General features: G+C 53.2%; 2 protein-coding genes across 3 annotated transcripts; one reads left to right on the forward strand and one right to left on the reverse strand.

The window, feature by feature from the left end:
• Nucleotides 1-647: 647 nt before the first annotated feature.
• On the forward strand, nucleotides 648-5,845 carry Syngr4 (synaptogyrin 4). Of its 2 annotated transcripts, none has more exons than XM_048369147.1 (3): nucleotides 648-740; nucleotides 4,206-4,443; nucleotides 5,192-5,404. In XM_048369147.1, the coding sequence occupies exons 1-3, from the start codon at nucleotides 648-650 to the stop codon at nucleotides 5,263-5,265; spliced, it is 405 nt and encodes a 134-aa protein (XP_048225104.1). In that variant the 3' UTR covers nucleotides 5,266-5,404. The 2 variants fall into 2 exon arrangements, with proteins under 2 accessions (XP_048225104.1, XP_048225103.1); XM_048369146.1 differs by lacking the exon at nucleotides 648-740 and adding an exon at nucleotides 4,878-5,017 and having other exon boundaries at nucleotides 4,155-4,443; nucleotides 5,192-5,845.
• Nucleotides 5,846-7,753: 1,908 nt separating this feature from the next.
• Nucleotides 7,754-14,403, reverse strand: Kdelr1 (KDEL endoplasmic reticulum protein retention receptor 1). The gene is made up of 5 exons (XM_048369145.1): nucleotides 14,120-14,403; nucleotides 13,363-13,463; nucleotides 12,927-13,085; nucleotides 9,521-9,773; nucleotides 7,754-8,524 (listed from the first exon to the last, which is right to left on the reverse strand). Exons 1-5 carry the CDS (start codon nucleotides 14,208-14,210, stop codon nucleotides 8,490-8,492), a joined length of 639 nt encoding a protein of 212 aa, XP_048225102.1. The 5' UTR covers nucleotides 14,211-14,403; the 3' UTR covers nucleotides 7,754-8,489.
• Nucleotides 14,404-15,320: the final 917 nt, after the last annotated feature.

The raw sequence follows: 15,320 nt of genomic DNA on the forward strand, positions 1-15,320 counted from the left end.
CTCAACTCTTGTACCCAGCTCCCAGGTCCCCCTCTACTTATATGCTCCACATTCCTGAGACCACTCAGCACCCCCTAATCCCCATTCTCCCGGTTCTCAGGACCACCATAACTTTGTTATAGCACATTCCTGGCTCCTGGGACCCCAACAAGTCCCCTTACCTGATGTCACTCCTGGGATGTAAAGCAGCCTGTCTCTATACTCATCCTGGGACCCCCAGAAACTTCACTCCTTAAACCCCAGCTCATAGGACACCCCCACAGCAGCTCCCTTATTCCAGGGCCTCCATTCCCAGGACCCTGGCAGACTTGTCACCCCACCAGTCCCCTCACCCATTATTCCTGACTCCTGGGGACTGAAGTAGGCTTTTCACTTCACACCCCTATTCCTAGAAGCCCTGGGTTCATCCCATCCCCACTTCTCGAATCCTCAGTAACCTGCCCCCCCAACTCAACAGACTCAGCAGCCCCTGACTCCCATCCTGAGGCTCCAGTATCCCTTCACTATGCCCTGACCTTGATATCTCCTGTCATCTTGCAGCAGTAAAGTCCTCGAGTTGGCCTGGAGCACACAGGCAGCAGCACCCAGCAGGCAGTGCCCAGCACCCCTGCCCTCACTTCCAGGGCCCCAGAAGGAGAGCAGCCGCCATGCACCTTCCTGAAAGCCTGCAGGACCTGGCTTACAGTGACGCTGTGCGCTTTCTGAGGAGGCCAAGGAGCATCTCACGGATCTTGACAGCGGTGAGGCCCCAGTGGCCTGCCTGTGGCCCTGGGAGACAGGACAAGATGGGTCAGCTCAGAGAATCAGGGTGCGAGGTGGGCAGGAAGGGGATCCCATGGGGAAAGGAAGCAAAAGGATGCTAATAACTGAAGCCGCCTTATGACAGGGTCATGCTATAAATAGCCACATTAAGGAAACAAAACAAGACAGGCGTGGTGGTGCACACCTATAATCTCAGTTATTCTGGAAGGCAGAGGTAGGAGGATCGTGACTTGCAGCCTTAGGTAGGCAAAGTTAACAAGACTCTGTCTCAAAAAGCAGAATACAAACAAAAGGGCTAGGGACATGGTTGAAGTGGTAGAGCACTTGCTTGGCATGCCCAAGGATTCCATCTCCACTAAGAGAGACAGACAGAGAGAGTTGGGAAAAGAATGTGTCTCTCTTTTAAAAATTTTTAAACAGTACTGGGGTTGGAACTCAGCTTTATCTTTGCTATGCCATTGTTCTGCCTACAGCTTGAGCCATACCTGAAAACAATGGGAAGCTAAAATGTAAGAGTCAGGTGGCCACCATCTGTCAGGCACTATGCTAAGGCTTTCCAGGTATCCCTTTCCACATTCCCAAAGAACCTGGACACCAAGAATGAAACTGTCAGTACATGAAGGGTCAAAGCCACAGCTATAGGCTTTAACCTGTACTGTTCCCTTGCTGGCCCTTGACAAAAGTGGAATCTGAGGCCTAATGATATGATGAGCATTGATCAGCCTCACAGGAGGAGATGGGGTACTCTGTATCATACCTAGGGTCTTCCCCTAGATTCTTTTGTGTGTGTGTACCAGTCCTGGGGCTTGAACTCAAGGGCTGTGTACTATAACTGAGCTTTTGTGCTCAAGGCTAGTACTATACCATTTGAACCATAGCTCTACTTCCAGCCTTTTTGGGGGTAGTTGGAGATATGAGTTACAAACTGGGCTGGGAAGTGGCTTATTGGTAGAGTGCTTGCCTAGCATGCATGAAGCCCTGGGTTCCATTCTTCAGTACCACATAAACAGAAAAGGCTGGAAGTGACACTGTGGCTCAAGTGATAGAGTGCTAGCCTTGAGCAAAAGAAGCTCGGGGACAGTGCCTAGGCCCTGAGTTCAAGCGCCATGACCAGCAAATAAATAAATAAAAAGTCTCATGGATTTTTCTGCCCAGGCTAGCTTTGAACTGCTATCTTCAAATCTCAGCCTCCTGAGTAGCTAGGATTACAGACAGGAGCCACCAGTGCCCAGCTAAGCTTTTGTTAAATAACAGAATTTTTGTATTTTTTTGTTTGTTCTGCAGTCCTGGGGATTGAAGCCAAGGTCTTGTATGTGTTAGGCAATTGCTTTACCCCTTGAGCCATGCTCCCAGGACTTTAGTTTGTATTTGTATATGGGACAGAATCTCCCTAACTTTTCCCAGGCTGGCCTCAAACTCAAGATCTTCCTTCCTCCACCTCCTGATCAATAGTCCAATATCTGAGATTATAAGCAGGCACCACCATGCCTGTCTAGCACTTATTATTATTAGAACACATCATGACTTGTGCTCAAGAGGAGAGATGGGTTCAGGTGCCTAAGATGATAGATACCTGTGTCATATCGTCTTTGTCCCTTGCAGAAAAAGAAATTGCAAATGTCAGGTCCCAGCATCAGGTTCCTTGCTAGTGGAGGCTCCTTTCTTCCTCTCTCTGTGACATGGACATTACTGTCCCTATATCACCTGAGGAGAAACTGAGGCTCCCAGAGGCTGAACAGTTTGCCCAAGGACATCACCCACTAGTGAACAAGTCAAACTCTCCAAGCCTGGGAAGAAAGGACTGGTGGCAAGGGAGGAAGGGGCCCAGCTGGTGTGGAGAGGTGCGGGCAGGCGGGGAGGGCCTCCCACTGTGCCAGACGTTCTGGTCACGGACTTTGCCCGCTGTCTCCATTCTCCTCCTGCCCTCCCTCTCCTCCTTCCCCCCTGGCCTGGCTCCGCAGCAGGGAGTCTCTGGGCAGCTGGTACTCTGTCCTTCCCCATACCGCCTGCCAGCTGGTGCCTTAACTGATGAATCTTTGCTCCTTCCCTAGGGGACAGGCCAGGGAGGGCATGGAAGGAGGTGGGACTCAGGCAGCTAAGGTATAGATAGGGTCCCTCAACCAGCTGAGCCCCCTGCCCACACCTCTGGTACTCTGGGCTCTACCACAGCCAGAATCTTCTAGGTTAGTGGGCATACAGCCAGCCCAGGAACCTGGACATCAGGAGTTCTGCTCTCCCACCCCACCCCTCCGCCTGACTCACCTTGAGAGGACGCTTCCTCTCTCTGGGCCAATCGTGACAACCACCATGTTCCTTAACCCCAATTCCCACATTCCTCCTCTCTGGAGTATAATGACAGTCTGAGAAACTGAGGCCCCCAAGCTTTTCCCAAGGCCATACACAGCTGGCAGAGTCAGACGTGTCTAGCTCTTTCCACCCCACCATAATGGCCTCCATTTATCATTTGCAAAACAGAAATGAATTACTGACACCTCCCTTGTGGGGCTGGCATGAGGCTCCAGGTGCAGATAGAATGAAGGAGTGCTCCCAAATGATGGATGCACCCCCACTCCCCACCTGGCTTGGCCTCATGCTAGCAATGCCAGGCGCTCCCGTCCACGGCCCCAAGACCAGATGACCATGTGATGGCTTGCTCCCCGAGTTGCCCCAAGGATCTCAGTGGACTTGGAAGTGCCTGGCAGAAAGAGGGGCTAGCTGTTGTGTTGAGAATTGATTAAAGTGAGGGATAAGAGAAGCCCTGAGGAGTTTGGGGTCAGTCTTCTGCCTCCTCCCCTCCCTCCCACTGTGAAGGACATGGCAAGGGCAAAGGAAGCCAGTCTTTCACTCTTCATGCATTTCTCCAGAAGGCCAATGTGATCCTGGATGTTGGGGAGAGAAGGGACTCCTGGGAGCCCATTGGGCAAGAGTTCAAGTATGCCACCACCGCCAACTCCTACTGTCAACGCCACCACAGCCAATTAATCACCAGGTCCAATTTCACGTCCCCAAACGTCCTGGATTCTCCAGGGTTCCGACTTCAGCATTCCTCTCCTGGGCCTCCCCACCAGCCCGGCGCTCAGCTCCATGAGCTTCTTGTCTTGCCCCGCTCCAGTCCATGGGCAGCATGACCCAGATGACTTCTCTAAGCTCAGGTCTCACCCAGGCAAAAAGATACATGCAAATGAGAGGTTTATCTTGCCCTGGTTCACCTTGCCTGGCGTTTCAGCCTTGTTTGAGCGTTTGTTTGGGGGTAGCATTAGGGATAACTCAGGGATTCACATGTGCCCAGCAAGCACTGTACCCCTTGGGAGTGAAGGGCAGGAGGCTGAATGCAGGGGGGGGGAGGGAGTGGGCAAGAACGTTCCCCGCTCCCCTGGGCTTCAGGGAGGAAGAGGAGCTGGAGGGAGACTCTAAACTCCATGCTGGTCCCTGGGGGTCCACAGATCTTCTCCCTGGTCATCTTTTCCTCCTTGCTGACGGATGGCTATCAGAATACAACGGAGTCTCCTCAGCTTCTCTGTGTCCTCAAGAGCAACAACACGGCCTGCAGTTTTGCAGTGGGCGCCGGCTTCCTGTCCTTCCTCAGTGCCCTGGTCTTCCTGGCCCTGGATGCCCACGAGAACCGCATTGCCAGCACCCGCTTCAAGACATCCTGTCAGCTTTTGGACTTCATCGTGGCTGGTGAGCCCCCTGCCCCTGCCCCTCCCCTCCCTAGCATAGCCTGACTGTCCCCACACGTTTTCTGCACTCACACCCCACCTTCTTTGTTTGGATCTCAGCTCTCCCCTCTTCCCTCCCAGCAGGGCCAGTCCCAGTGTCTGAGGGCCCAGGAAGCCCTTGCAGGCCACAGATTCCAGTGCTGGCTGCAAGAACTTTCTGTGAGGGTAGAGGTATCTGCTCCTGAGCTTTCCAACTCGGGAGGCAATGGCCACACATGGCCAGTGCAGGGGAAGGGTCCAGTTCCCTCCACATTATATTTTCCTGAGTTGAAGTTGATGCAGCCCTGTGTGGTGAGCAGATCCCCTTTAGGAAGGACTCTGTGGCTTGCACCTCTGGGGGGACCCTCCCTGAGCATGTTCTCTCCGGCCCTCTTGTCTCTTTCCAACCCCTCGCAGTCCTCTGGGCAGGCATGTGGTTCACAGGCTTCTGCTTCCTGGCCGGCCAGTGGCAGCACTCACGACACAATCACTTCCTCCTGGGCAACAGCAGCGCCAAAGCAGCCATTGCCTTTGCCTTCTTCTCCATCCCTGTCTGGGTGAGAAGCCCTGCACCCCAGCAAGGCGGGATGGGAGGGCGGAACCTGCTGGCCTCCCCTAAGTGCCCCTTTCTCAGTGCAATCCCAGACAGCTGTGCCAACGGCTCAGCTGTCCTGCGATCCCTTCAGACCAGGCCCCAGCCCCAACCTTCAGCTGCCCTTTCCTGCCCACAGGTATTCCAGGCCTACATGGCATTCCAGGACCTCCGAAAAGACGTTCCAGTCCCCTACAAGCGCTCCCTGGATGAGGGTGGCGTGGTACTAAACACCCTCACCCCACCCTCGGCTGCCAGCCCTGTCAGCATGTCTCCTGCCAGCTCCGCTGTGTCCCCCTATCTGAGTGCTCCAAAGGGCCCCCGCCTCGCCATGATGCCTGACAACTAAATAGTAAAGAGATATCTTCCCTAACAGCCCTGTCCCTCTCGTGTCTGTCCTGCTCATCCCTTGTGTAGCCCCAGGAAGGGGTGGAGGCTGGCCAGGTCGCCTTGAGGGCTCCACGGTGGGGCACACCTCCCCCCACCTCTGTGCCACCCCCAGCTGCCACCTCCATAGCAGCAGATCAGCAGTGGCGAGAGGCGGAAGACACTTTTTTCTCAGGCTTGGGAGGGGCAGGCGCTAAATCCTGTCAGGTCCCTGAGCCCCACACTAGGCACTGCTGGGAGGCAGAAGTTCAGAGAGAAAATGCTGCCACCTGCAGAGGCAGTGGCAAGAACCAGGGCCAACAGTGGAACAAAGAGACTTGGCACCCCTGATGCTGTGAAAGCCTGAGTCCTGTCACTCCCCACAGTGACAAGGGATGAACAAAAAACCATGCTGTGAAGAGCTGGTGATGAGTCAGGGAAGCAGAGTTCATGAATGACAGGCAGGGGAGGGGGGTGTGTGTGTGTGTGTGTGTGTGTGTGTGTGTGTGTGTGTGTGTGTGTGTGTGTGCGCTCTCAGCTTTCTTGCTTTACCACTTGAGCATTTTCGTGGTTAATTGAAGTTGGAATCTTACAGGTTGTTCTGCCCAAGCTGGCTTTGAACCTGGATCCTCCAGGTCTCAGCCTCCCGAGTAACTCGGATGGCAGGAGCATGCAGTGGCATGCCTGTTACCCCAGGGACAGGAAGCATAAAATAGGATGGAATCTCAGGCAGATGCCTGGTGGGGAAGTGAGACATGTTCCTAAAAATAACCTGTGAAAAACAGAGCTGGAGGCATGGCTCAGCACTAGAGCACCTGCCTAACAAGTGTAAGAGTTGGAATTAAAACCCAGAATTGCCCAAATTAATTTTTTTTAAGTGGATGAACAAGATCTCTGGTATCAGGAAGTTCAGGTGCAAATGCCACCTTTGCCTTATCTACCCTCCAGCCTCAGTTTCCTTATCTTTAAGGAGCTAAGTAAGGCTAAACAGGTTAAACCCCTTCATGTAAGTGATAGGGCCTACTAAGTAACAACTACTAATTAACACCTACTAAATAACAACTTCCTTATAGGAGAACCAGAAGTGGTGAGGCAGTTAGGAAGGTCTACAGGACAGTTAAGAAGGCTCAAAGTGGTAGAGTGCTAGCCTTGAGCAGAAAAGCTCAGGGACAGCACCCAGGCTCTGTGTTCAAGCCCCATGATTTACACACACACATACACACACACACACACACACACGAGTTTGGTTGGGGATTTAGCTCAGTGGAAGAACACTTGCCTGGCAAGTGCAAGGCCTTGAGTTCAGTCCTCAGCTCTAGAAAAAGATTTAAAAGTTTGACTAAACCGGCACTGGCGGCTCATGCCTGTAATCCCAGCTATTCAGGAGGTGGGAGATCAGGAAGATCACAGTTCAAGACAGGCTTGAACAAAAAGTTTTAGAGACACCCTCCCCCGCACCCGTGTCAACCTAGAAAAAGCTGGGCACAGTGATATATACCTCACATCTCAGCTCCACAGGAAGCCTAAACAGGAGGATTGAGTCCAAACCCTATGTTTTTAATACACAGAGCAAAAAGGGATAGGTGGCATGGCTCAAGTAGCAGTGCAACTCCATGAGCTCAAACCCAAGTACTGCCACCAACAAAAAAATCCAGATGCCTCCACGAGCCAGGCAGATGATATAAATAAATAGAGGAAATAGGCTAGGTGTGAACAGGTACAAGGCCAGTCTGGAGATGGATCTGGAAAATATTTCACTTGCCTTTTAACTCCACCAACAGACAAACAAACACATGGCGTCAGCTTGGTAATAAATGACAACTCTGGTGGCCAAGTCCTGGGGACCTCAGCTCGCGGCTCACATCCCAGCCATTCAGCTCCAGCCATCTGTTGCCAGCCAGAAACGAGGGCTTGGCTTTGTCAAACTGACGGATTTCTTTTCAAGAGAAGCCAGCAATTCAGACTATAATGTGAAAATCTGGTTTTAAAAAGCTGGCAATCCATTTTTTTCTTTTAAGAAAATATGCAACAAACATGTCAATCAAGGGAGGGATAGGAGCTTCCCATTTGTGCCCTCTGATATCACACGGGCTCTTAAAGTCCCTCAGCAGCCCTGAGGGTCTAGAGGACGGTCAAGCCATATCTAGGTTGAGGTAAGAAGAATCTTGGAGGAATTAAGGTGACCCTGAGAGGCCTGGGGAGTCCATTTCCCATCTCCCAGCAACTCCTGCACCCCAAATTCCTCCACCAAAATCAAAAGCCGAGAGAGGCATACAGGCAGCACCTCACATCTCCCAGACAGAGATCGGACACTATGTGGCAAAATGACAAGTACCATTTTCCTCTGTTTATTTCAAGAGAACAAAGAATGAACCATCAAGTTCTGTACAAAAACATGGCATTTGAGGTGAGCAATCCTGGGGCCTGTCCCCTTCTCACGCCCGGGCCCACAGCTCCTGTCAAAAATCAGGACAAGATCCCCCCAAATCCCAAATTCTGGGCAAAAAAAAAAAAAATTAGTATGAAAAGATCATAGTTCCTCAGCACCCCTTCCGCCTTACCTCCATGCAGCCCAGGAACTTGGGCCACAGTGGGGAATGGGAGGTGGGGGCGGGCTTCCGCAGGTATAGTGTTTGGCAATCAGTGGGGGTCTGGGATTAGGATCTGGACGTGGAGGACCGAGGGCCTTGAGGAAGGGACAAGATCTCCAGCCCTGCCCCAGCCCAGAGGATGATCAAAAACAGTTTATAAAAATTGGGGATCAGAATACAAGAGAGAGGAGTCATCAGAATCAAAAACTAAATAGTGGAAAGTTTTGTTTTGTTTTTTTTCTTCTCTAAAAGGCAAAAAACTATAAACAGCTCAAGTCCTGAGCTCCCCAAGATATAGGTTGTCCACCACCACCCCACCCCCAAAACTGGGCAGGAGGGGCGTTGGGAAGCGGGGAAAAGTGGGCTCTTTAAAAAGTCCCCCTTGGACGCGAAGCAGGAAGGCTCTTTGTCTGCCATCACCTGGTCACCTTCCTCTGCCTCTCGCCCACCCGGCTGTGGAGAGGGCTGGCAGGGCCAGGGCTAGGCCGGCAGGCTCAGCTTCTTCCCCTTCAGGACTGTAAAGAAAGAGAGACACAGGGTAGGCTGAAGAGGGGGTAGCTTCCTGTCCCTAGGCTGGCTGGGCAGACTTGGGGAGGGACAGTCCCAGGACTCCGCATCCTGAACTAAGAGGCTGGGTCTGCCTCAATAGGCCCTGCATCAGCAGCTGGGACCCTGGCCTCATCCGAGGGGTTGAGTAGGGGAGGCCAGAAGGAGGCCCTGTCCCTTCTAGAGGTGGTCCTTACCCAGCCAACAAAACCGGTGACCTGACCAGTGGCCCTAGATCTAAGAGAGGAAGATCAGACCCCAGGTGCTCTTGTCCTTCAGGTGCCTCAACAATACTCTGGCTGACTGGAAACTACCTTCCTGCCTCCCTCCCAGCTTCCTTCCCGCCTTTTCTTCTGTGTTACTAGAGGCTGAGCCCCAGGGCTCACTCCAACTAAGCAAGCCTTCTGCCATTCAGCCATACCCCTAGCCCTTTCGTTTGTCTTTTTTTTTGGTTTTGAGACCAGGTCTTCCTATGTTGCCCAGGCTGGCCTCGAACTCAAGATCCTTCTGCCTCAGGCTCCCAAGAGGCTGGGATAAAAAGTTGGGAACCACTGTACCTGACTAGTTCATGCACTATCTTCCCTTCAAGGGAGGGGAGGATGATCTGAACTATCTTTTCTCCTACTGAGACAGTGCCATAGCCTAGTGGCTGGCCCAGGACACAGAAGGTGATCAGCAAATGTGCTAAATGAATGAATGAATGAATCTGAGTGAGTGAGAGTCCCTGGTTGGCCTGATCTGTACTTGAAGGGAAACCCTGGGACAGAAACTCCTTGGTCCTTGGAGAAGCAGGATCATGAAGTCTGAATTTGTGGAGAGCAGGGTCTTGAGATCCCAGAAGTGATACAGGACTGGGGGAGGCCTGAACCTCCTCCTCCCTTCCCTTGCTCTCATCCACGTGGTCTTCCCTCCTGCACCAGGGCTGCCTTGCAGCCCCCTTCCAGCCAGCCCTGCGTCCGGCTTACCTTTGGTGATGTAGAGGTAGAAGAAATCGCAGTAAAGGACAGTCTGCACCAGGCCGGCCACGATGGCAATGAGGTCAAAGAAGCCCTCAAAGTGGTAGCGCCAGATCCAGTTGAAGAGATAGAGCGTGCGGTAAACACCCAGCGCAAACAGGTAGTGGCTGGTGATGGTCTCCGCCTCCCCGGTCTTGCTCACCATGAACAGCTGTGGCAAGATGGCCACTGACTCCAGGTAGATGGAGAAGGTCCAGAGGATCTGCAGGGATTGGGTTGGGGGAAGAGAATGGGGGTGCAGGTCAGAATGAGGCAGAGGGGCTGGGTGGAGAGGAGAGCAGCATCTCGGTGACCTATGCCGGTGATCAACAATACCCTTTGACAAATGAGGCCAAAGACAGTAAGACATTCAACCCAAGACCATGCAGCTAAGCTTGAAGAGGAGACCGGAAAGATCAACAATTAAGCTGCTTTAAAGGCAGACCCAGGGGGTGTGGCTGTGGTGGGCGTGGTTCAAGAAGTAAGGCTCTGGCCTAGCATGAGTGAAGCTCTAGGTTCAGTTGCCAGTACTACATACATACATGAGTAAATACAACTGGAAAGACAGTAAGTAAATAAAATAAAACTGAAAGGCCAAGCACCAGTGACGCACACCCATCAGGAGACTGGCATCTGGAGGATCATGGTTGGAGGCCAGTCCAGGGTCCCCACCATCCACTACCACCCCCCAAAAACTCAACCAATGGCTAAGCATGGTGGTACTTGCCTATCATCCCACCTATGTAATAAACATAAATAGGAGGATTGCCACCAGGCAAAAAGACCCTATTTTAGGGGCTGGGAATATGGCCTAGTGGCAAGAGCGCTTGTCTCTTCTACATGAAGCCCTGGGTTCGATTCCCCAGCACCACATATATAGAAAATGGCCAGAAGTGGCGCTGTGGCTCAAGTGGCAGAGTGCTAGCCTTGAGCAAAAAGAAGCCAGGGACAGTGCTCAGGCCCTGAGTCCAAGGTCCAGGACTGGCAAAAAAAAAAAAAAAAAAAAAAAAAAGACCCTATTTTAAAAACAACTAAAAAAGCAAAAAGGACTAGGAGCATGATTCAAGTGGCAAAACACATGCCTACCAAGCTCAAGGCTCAAGGCTCTGAGTTCAAACCTCAGTACTGCCCAAAAGCTTAAAATTAAAAAAAAATAATAAGGCTGGGAATGTGGCCTAGTGGTAGAGTGCTTGCCTAGCATGATAAAGCCCTGGGTTTGGTTCCTCAGCACCATATACACAGAAAAAGCCAGAAGTGGCGCTGTGGCCCAAGTGGGTAGAGCAAAAAGAAGCCAGGAACAGCACTCAGGCCCTGAGTCCAAGCCCCAGGACTGGCAAAAAAATAATAATAAAAGGCAGACCAGGTTGGATTTGTATGCGTGTGCGTGTACACACACATGCACCAGACACTCTATCACAAGAGCCACATCTCCACTTTTGACTTTTGGAAGTTTACTGGAGATGAGAGTCTCACAGACTTTCCTGTCCAGGCTGGCTTCAAACCACAATCCTCAGATGTCAGCCTCTTGAGTAGCTAGGATTTCAGGCATGAGCCAATGCCACCTGGCCTGGTTGGAATCCTGGCTTGGAGGTTTCCCCTCTGTGAGACCTAATGCAAGGTACCTGGGTTCTCCAATCTGGGGTCCTTAGCACTTCCTTTGATCTTCAGACACCTAGACGAGACCACGTAACTCCCTAGCTTAAACATCTCCAATAACTTTATCCACAATCAAGTCCAAACTCCTGACCTTCAAGGCTTTCCCCAACCCAACCTCATCTCTTCTTCCTTACCCTGGATCTTCAGCTACACTGCCCAGGAAGAAAGGTCTACCTGGTCTTCCCGCCTCAAGGCTTTTGCATTTCTTAGCCCCTCATCGGAGGAAGTTCTTCCTCCAGATCATGATATCTGCCAGTCACCTCCTGAAAGAGCTTTCCCTGAACACCCTTCTTCCAGGACAGTCATATTATCCTGGTTTCTTTGGGTGTCACTGTTTTTGAGATAGGGTCTCCCTACATAGCCCAGGCTGGCCTAGAACTCACAATCCTCCTGCCTCAGCCTCCCCAGTGGTGAGATTAGAGGTATATGCCATTCTATCTGGCTCTGTGACAATTGATTTATAAGGAAGAATATTCAATGATTAAAAAGTGAACTTTTTAAGCTGGGCACCAGTAGCTCATGCCACTCAGTTACTCAGGAGGGAGAGACCTAAATGACAAAAGTTCAAAGCCAGCCCCAAGCAAAAAAGTCTATTAAACTGTATATAATTAACCAGCAAAAAGCCCAGGCTGAAGGCATGGCTCAAGTGGGAGAGCACCAACTATGAGCAAAATAGCCCTCACAAGAAGAACAGAAGGCCCTGAGTTCAGGCCCCAGTACTGGCAAAAAAGGGAGAAAATAAAGTTTTTTAAAAAGAAGAGGGGCTGGAATATGGCCTAGTGGTAAAGTGCTTACCTTGTATACATGAAGCCCTAGGTTCGATTCCTCAGCACCACATATATAGAAAATGGCCAGAAGCGGCGCTATGCCTCAAGTAGCAGAGTGCTAGCCTTGAGCAAAAGGAGGCGAGGGACAGTGCTCAGGCCCTGAGTTCAAGGCCCAGGACTGGCAATAAATAAATAGAAGCCAGGGACAGTGCTCAGGCCCTAAGTTAAAAAAAAAAAAAAAGAAAAAGAAAAAGAAGAAGAAAAGAAAAAGAAGATATATGTTGGCTATGTGGCCTAAACTTTTTAACGAGATTTTTTTTCTGTGTTTTTGTCCTGGGTTCTGGCTGCTGTTGAAAGCATTAGCACATCTGGGGGGTGGGCTGGCTTCCTAGGTTAGGAGTAGGTCTGGGGGAGGGAAGGTTGCTCTGAATTATGATCCTTTCCAGGCCCCCCAGGAAGCAAGAGTTCACATGCCCCCCCCAAAAAAAAGCAAGTTTCCAGGAGTCCATACAGGACTCCACCTCCCCCCCAAATGCCATGAGATATAAATCATGAAGCTCACACCTCAAAGGAGACACTCTTCCTTCCCAGGCCAGTCCCTGTACAAATGTCAGCCCCACATTAGACTCCAAGGAGGGGTCTGGGCCCTAGCTCAGTGGCAGAGTGGTTTCATAGCATGCACAAGGCTGCTAGAACTGATCACCCCCATCTTATAGATGAGGAAACTGAGGCACAGACACGCTGTGAAACTCACACTGCTTCTAAGGAGAAGACACAGGCTTTGAATCTTTTTCCACTTGGTCACCCTATGAAATACCAGAAAAGCCTCGCAGAACGCGTGCATGGAGTAAGAAGTCTCAACCAAGCCCCACACAGAAGCACCTGAGAGAGCTTGCTGTCAGCAGCCATTCTGCCACTGCCACCTGATCCTGCAGGCCCAGCCAGCAGCCTACCTCCAGAGGGGTGAAGTCGTGATTGACCAAGAATGCCAGGATGGCTGTGGGAACAACCAGGAACTCCACCCGGAACGTGTCGTGGTTCCCGTCGTAAGTGGCTTTGAACTTGCTGTAAATCATCCAGACTGTGGTGAAGGAGCAGGCTATGTAGACCACCTAATTTGCGGGGGAGGGGGAGATAAGACATTAGCTCACAGGACAGGGTCTTCCTTTGTGGGGAGGCTCAGACCCAAGGATCCAGGCCTCAGCCTCCTCCCTCAGACCTAGGGGTCCAGACCTCAGCCTCCTCCCTCAGATTCAGGGATTCTCACTCAGATGCAAGAGGCAAGACCTCAGCCCTCCTCCCTCAGACCCTGTACTCCAGCCTCACTCCTTCCCTCTTCCCTGGCCTCCCCTGGCTCCAGCCCCCCAGAGGGTGGCCAGGTGCCTCTACCTTCATGCACGTGTTGTAGAGGGAGATATAGTTGGTGAACAGGTCAAGGTAGCGAGCGGTGAACACCACGGCAAACAGGACCTGGCTCTTCCCCGAAATCCCTGTGGTGCAAGTACAGAGGTCAGGCAGACACCAGCAAGCACCGGTAGGCGGGTAGGGCTGTTGGGGTGGTAAACTAAGGCACAGTGCCTGGGTCCAGCCTGCAGCAACTCTGAAGTGCAGCTGTCCCCAAGAGGCCTTACCACCCGCGGCTGGAGCAAGGCTTACTCCCACCGCCCACAGCTAGGGGGCAGCTGGGCCCTAAAACTACTCCAGCCCGAGGCTCCGGCCCGGGCTAGGCCTCATGGCCACCTCTGACCCTTCCTGGGTTCACTCCCACGGTCTTGATCCACGGCGGGGGATGGGGGGAGGAGGGGGTACGGAGGACCCGGCCTGACCTCGGCCTCCCGGAACCAGTTGCCTCCCTCCAGCTCCCTTCCTGGCCACGACTGTCCACGTCACCAGCTCCGCCTGCCGCGGCTCTCGGCCCCCAGCCCCGCCGCCTCCGGGGGCTGCCGGGATCCGGGTTACAAAAGGCTGGACCAGGGAAGGGTGGGGGGTGTGCAGGGGCCGGAGCCACCCCCGCCGGACTGTGCGCCTTCCTCCCCGGGTCGGGGGAAGGGAGCTGACCCCACGGCGACCCCGCAGGCAGGGAGACCCAAAGCGTTCCCGGGGCCCGGGGGCGCCCCCACCCCCGCCGCCCCCGCGGGCCCCTCACCGGCACACGATCGCGACTTCCAGATCTTCAGCAGTAGCAGGATGATGGCCAGGAGGTGGGAGAGGTCTCCCAGGAATCGGAAGAGATTCATAGCTGGGCCGGCTCCGGCGGGGCCGAGCTGGAGGAGGCGGGCAGGGCGCGGGGCCTCGCCCAGGGGCTGCTCCGGGGCCGGTCACGGCGGGAGAGGGGCCCGCGGGGTGGGCTCCGCTCCGGGGCGGGGGTTCTGGGAGGGGGGGGGGAGCCGAGGCCCGAGCTGGCGGCCGAGCTACCGCGGGGGAAGAGGGCGGGCGGGCCGAGGGGCGGGGCCGAGCCAGGAAGCTCCGCCCCCGGGCGGGGCCTCGGCTCTCGGGCTCCCCCTGGCGTCCGCCTCCCGCCTCGCACAGCCCGTGATGGATGCACCCGCCAAAGGCTTGCCTCCAAGATGCTGCCCAGGTAGCTAGGATGCCATCGTCCCAAATCCTGCACCTGTCTGTCCCTCTACGCCGCCGTCTGAGCCTCCGTAACGGGCTGAAGTGAGCCTCCCGGCTTCTGCCCTGCACGGGGATTCGAGAGACTGGCCTATGCACTTTTAAGAATCCTGGAATGCCAGGATTCTTGGTTGTGCTTGCCTGTGATCCCAACCCTCAAGAGAATAAAGCAGGAGGATGGTGAGTTCGAGGCTAGACTGGGCTACATGTCAGAGAGACAGTGTCTGAGAGAGGAAGAGGAACACAGAGAGAGAGAGAGAGAGAGAGAGAGAGAGAGAGAGAGAGAGAGAGAGAGAGAGAGAGAGAGAACAAAAATGAAGGTAGCCTTAGATACTGAAAGGCCAGGCTTCCGGTTGTGCCCATTTTAGGGGCAGAAGCCTCAAGCCTCCTCCCTCAGGCCTAAGATTCTAAACCCTAGCCCCTTTTGCCCAGACACAGGGGTCAAGGACCCAGCCCTCCTCCCTCAGACTAGGAGTTCAAATCCCATGCATTTTCCCTGAGACCCAGGAATCCAGGTCTCCAATCCTCCTCCCTCAGACCCCAAAGCACTACGAGAAAGTCCCCACATGGTTCTGAATAGGCTGTGGTAGGTACAGAACACTTGGGATTCTGAGAATGCAACCTAGAAAATGCCCGTGTTCATGGTGTGTGTGTGTGTGTGTGTGTGTGTGTGTGTGTGTGTGTGTGTCCACCCATGTGTTGGAGGGACAATCCTGAAGCAGGGGCTGGAGCCA

The sequence above is a fragment of the Perognathus longimembris genome, chromosome 20, assembly GCF_023159225.1.
Source record: "Perognathus longimembris pacificus isolate PPM17 chromosome 20, ASM2315922v1, whole genome shotgun sequence".
In the NCBI taxonomy this organism is placed as follows: Eukaryota; Metazoa; Chordata; class Mammalia; order Rodentia; family Heteromyidae; genus Perognathus; species Perognathus longimembris.

Excerpts from the sequence above, each read along its gene's own strand:
- Syngr4 (XM_048369146.1), top strand. The coding sequence starts at position 4,182 with ATGCTGGTCCCTGGGGGTCCACAGATCTTCTCCCTGGTCATCTTTTCC. Across the intron at positions 4,444-4,877 it reads TTTGGACTTCATCGTGGCTG|TCCTCTGGGCAGGCATGTGG; the intron begins GTGAGCCCCCTG and ends AACCCCTCGCAG. Across the intron at positions 5,018-5,191 it reads TCTTCTCCATCCCTGTCTGG|GTATTCCAGGCCTACATGGC; the intron begins GTGAGAAGCCCT and ends TCCTGCCCACAG.
- Kdelr1 (XM_048369145.1), bottom strand. The coding sequence starts at position 14,210 with ATGAATCTCTTCCGATTCCTGGGAGACCTCTCCCACCTCCTGGCCATC. Across the intron at positions 9,774-12,926 it reads ACGACTTCACCCCTCTGGAG|ATCCTCTGGACCTTCTCCAT; the intron begins GTAGGCTGCTGG and ends CAATCCCTGCAG. Across the intron at positions 8,525-9,520 it reads CTACCTCTACATCACCAAAG|TCCTGAAGGGGAAGAAGCTG; the intron begins GTAAGCCGGACG and ends CTTTCTTTACAG.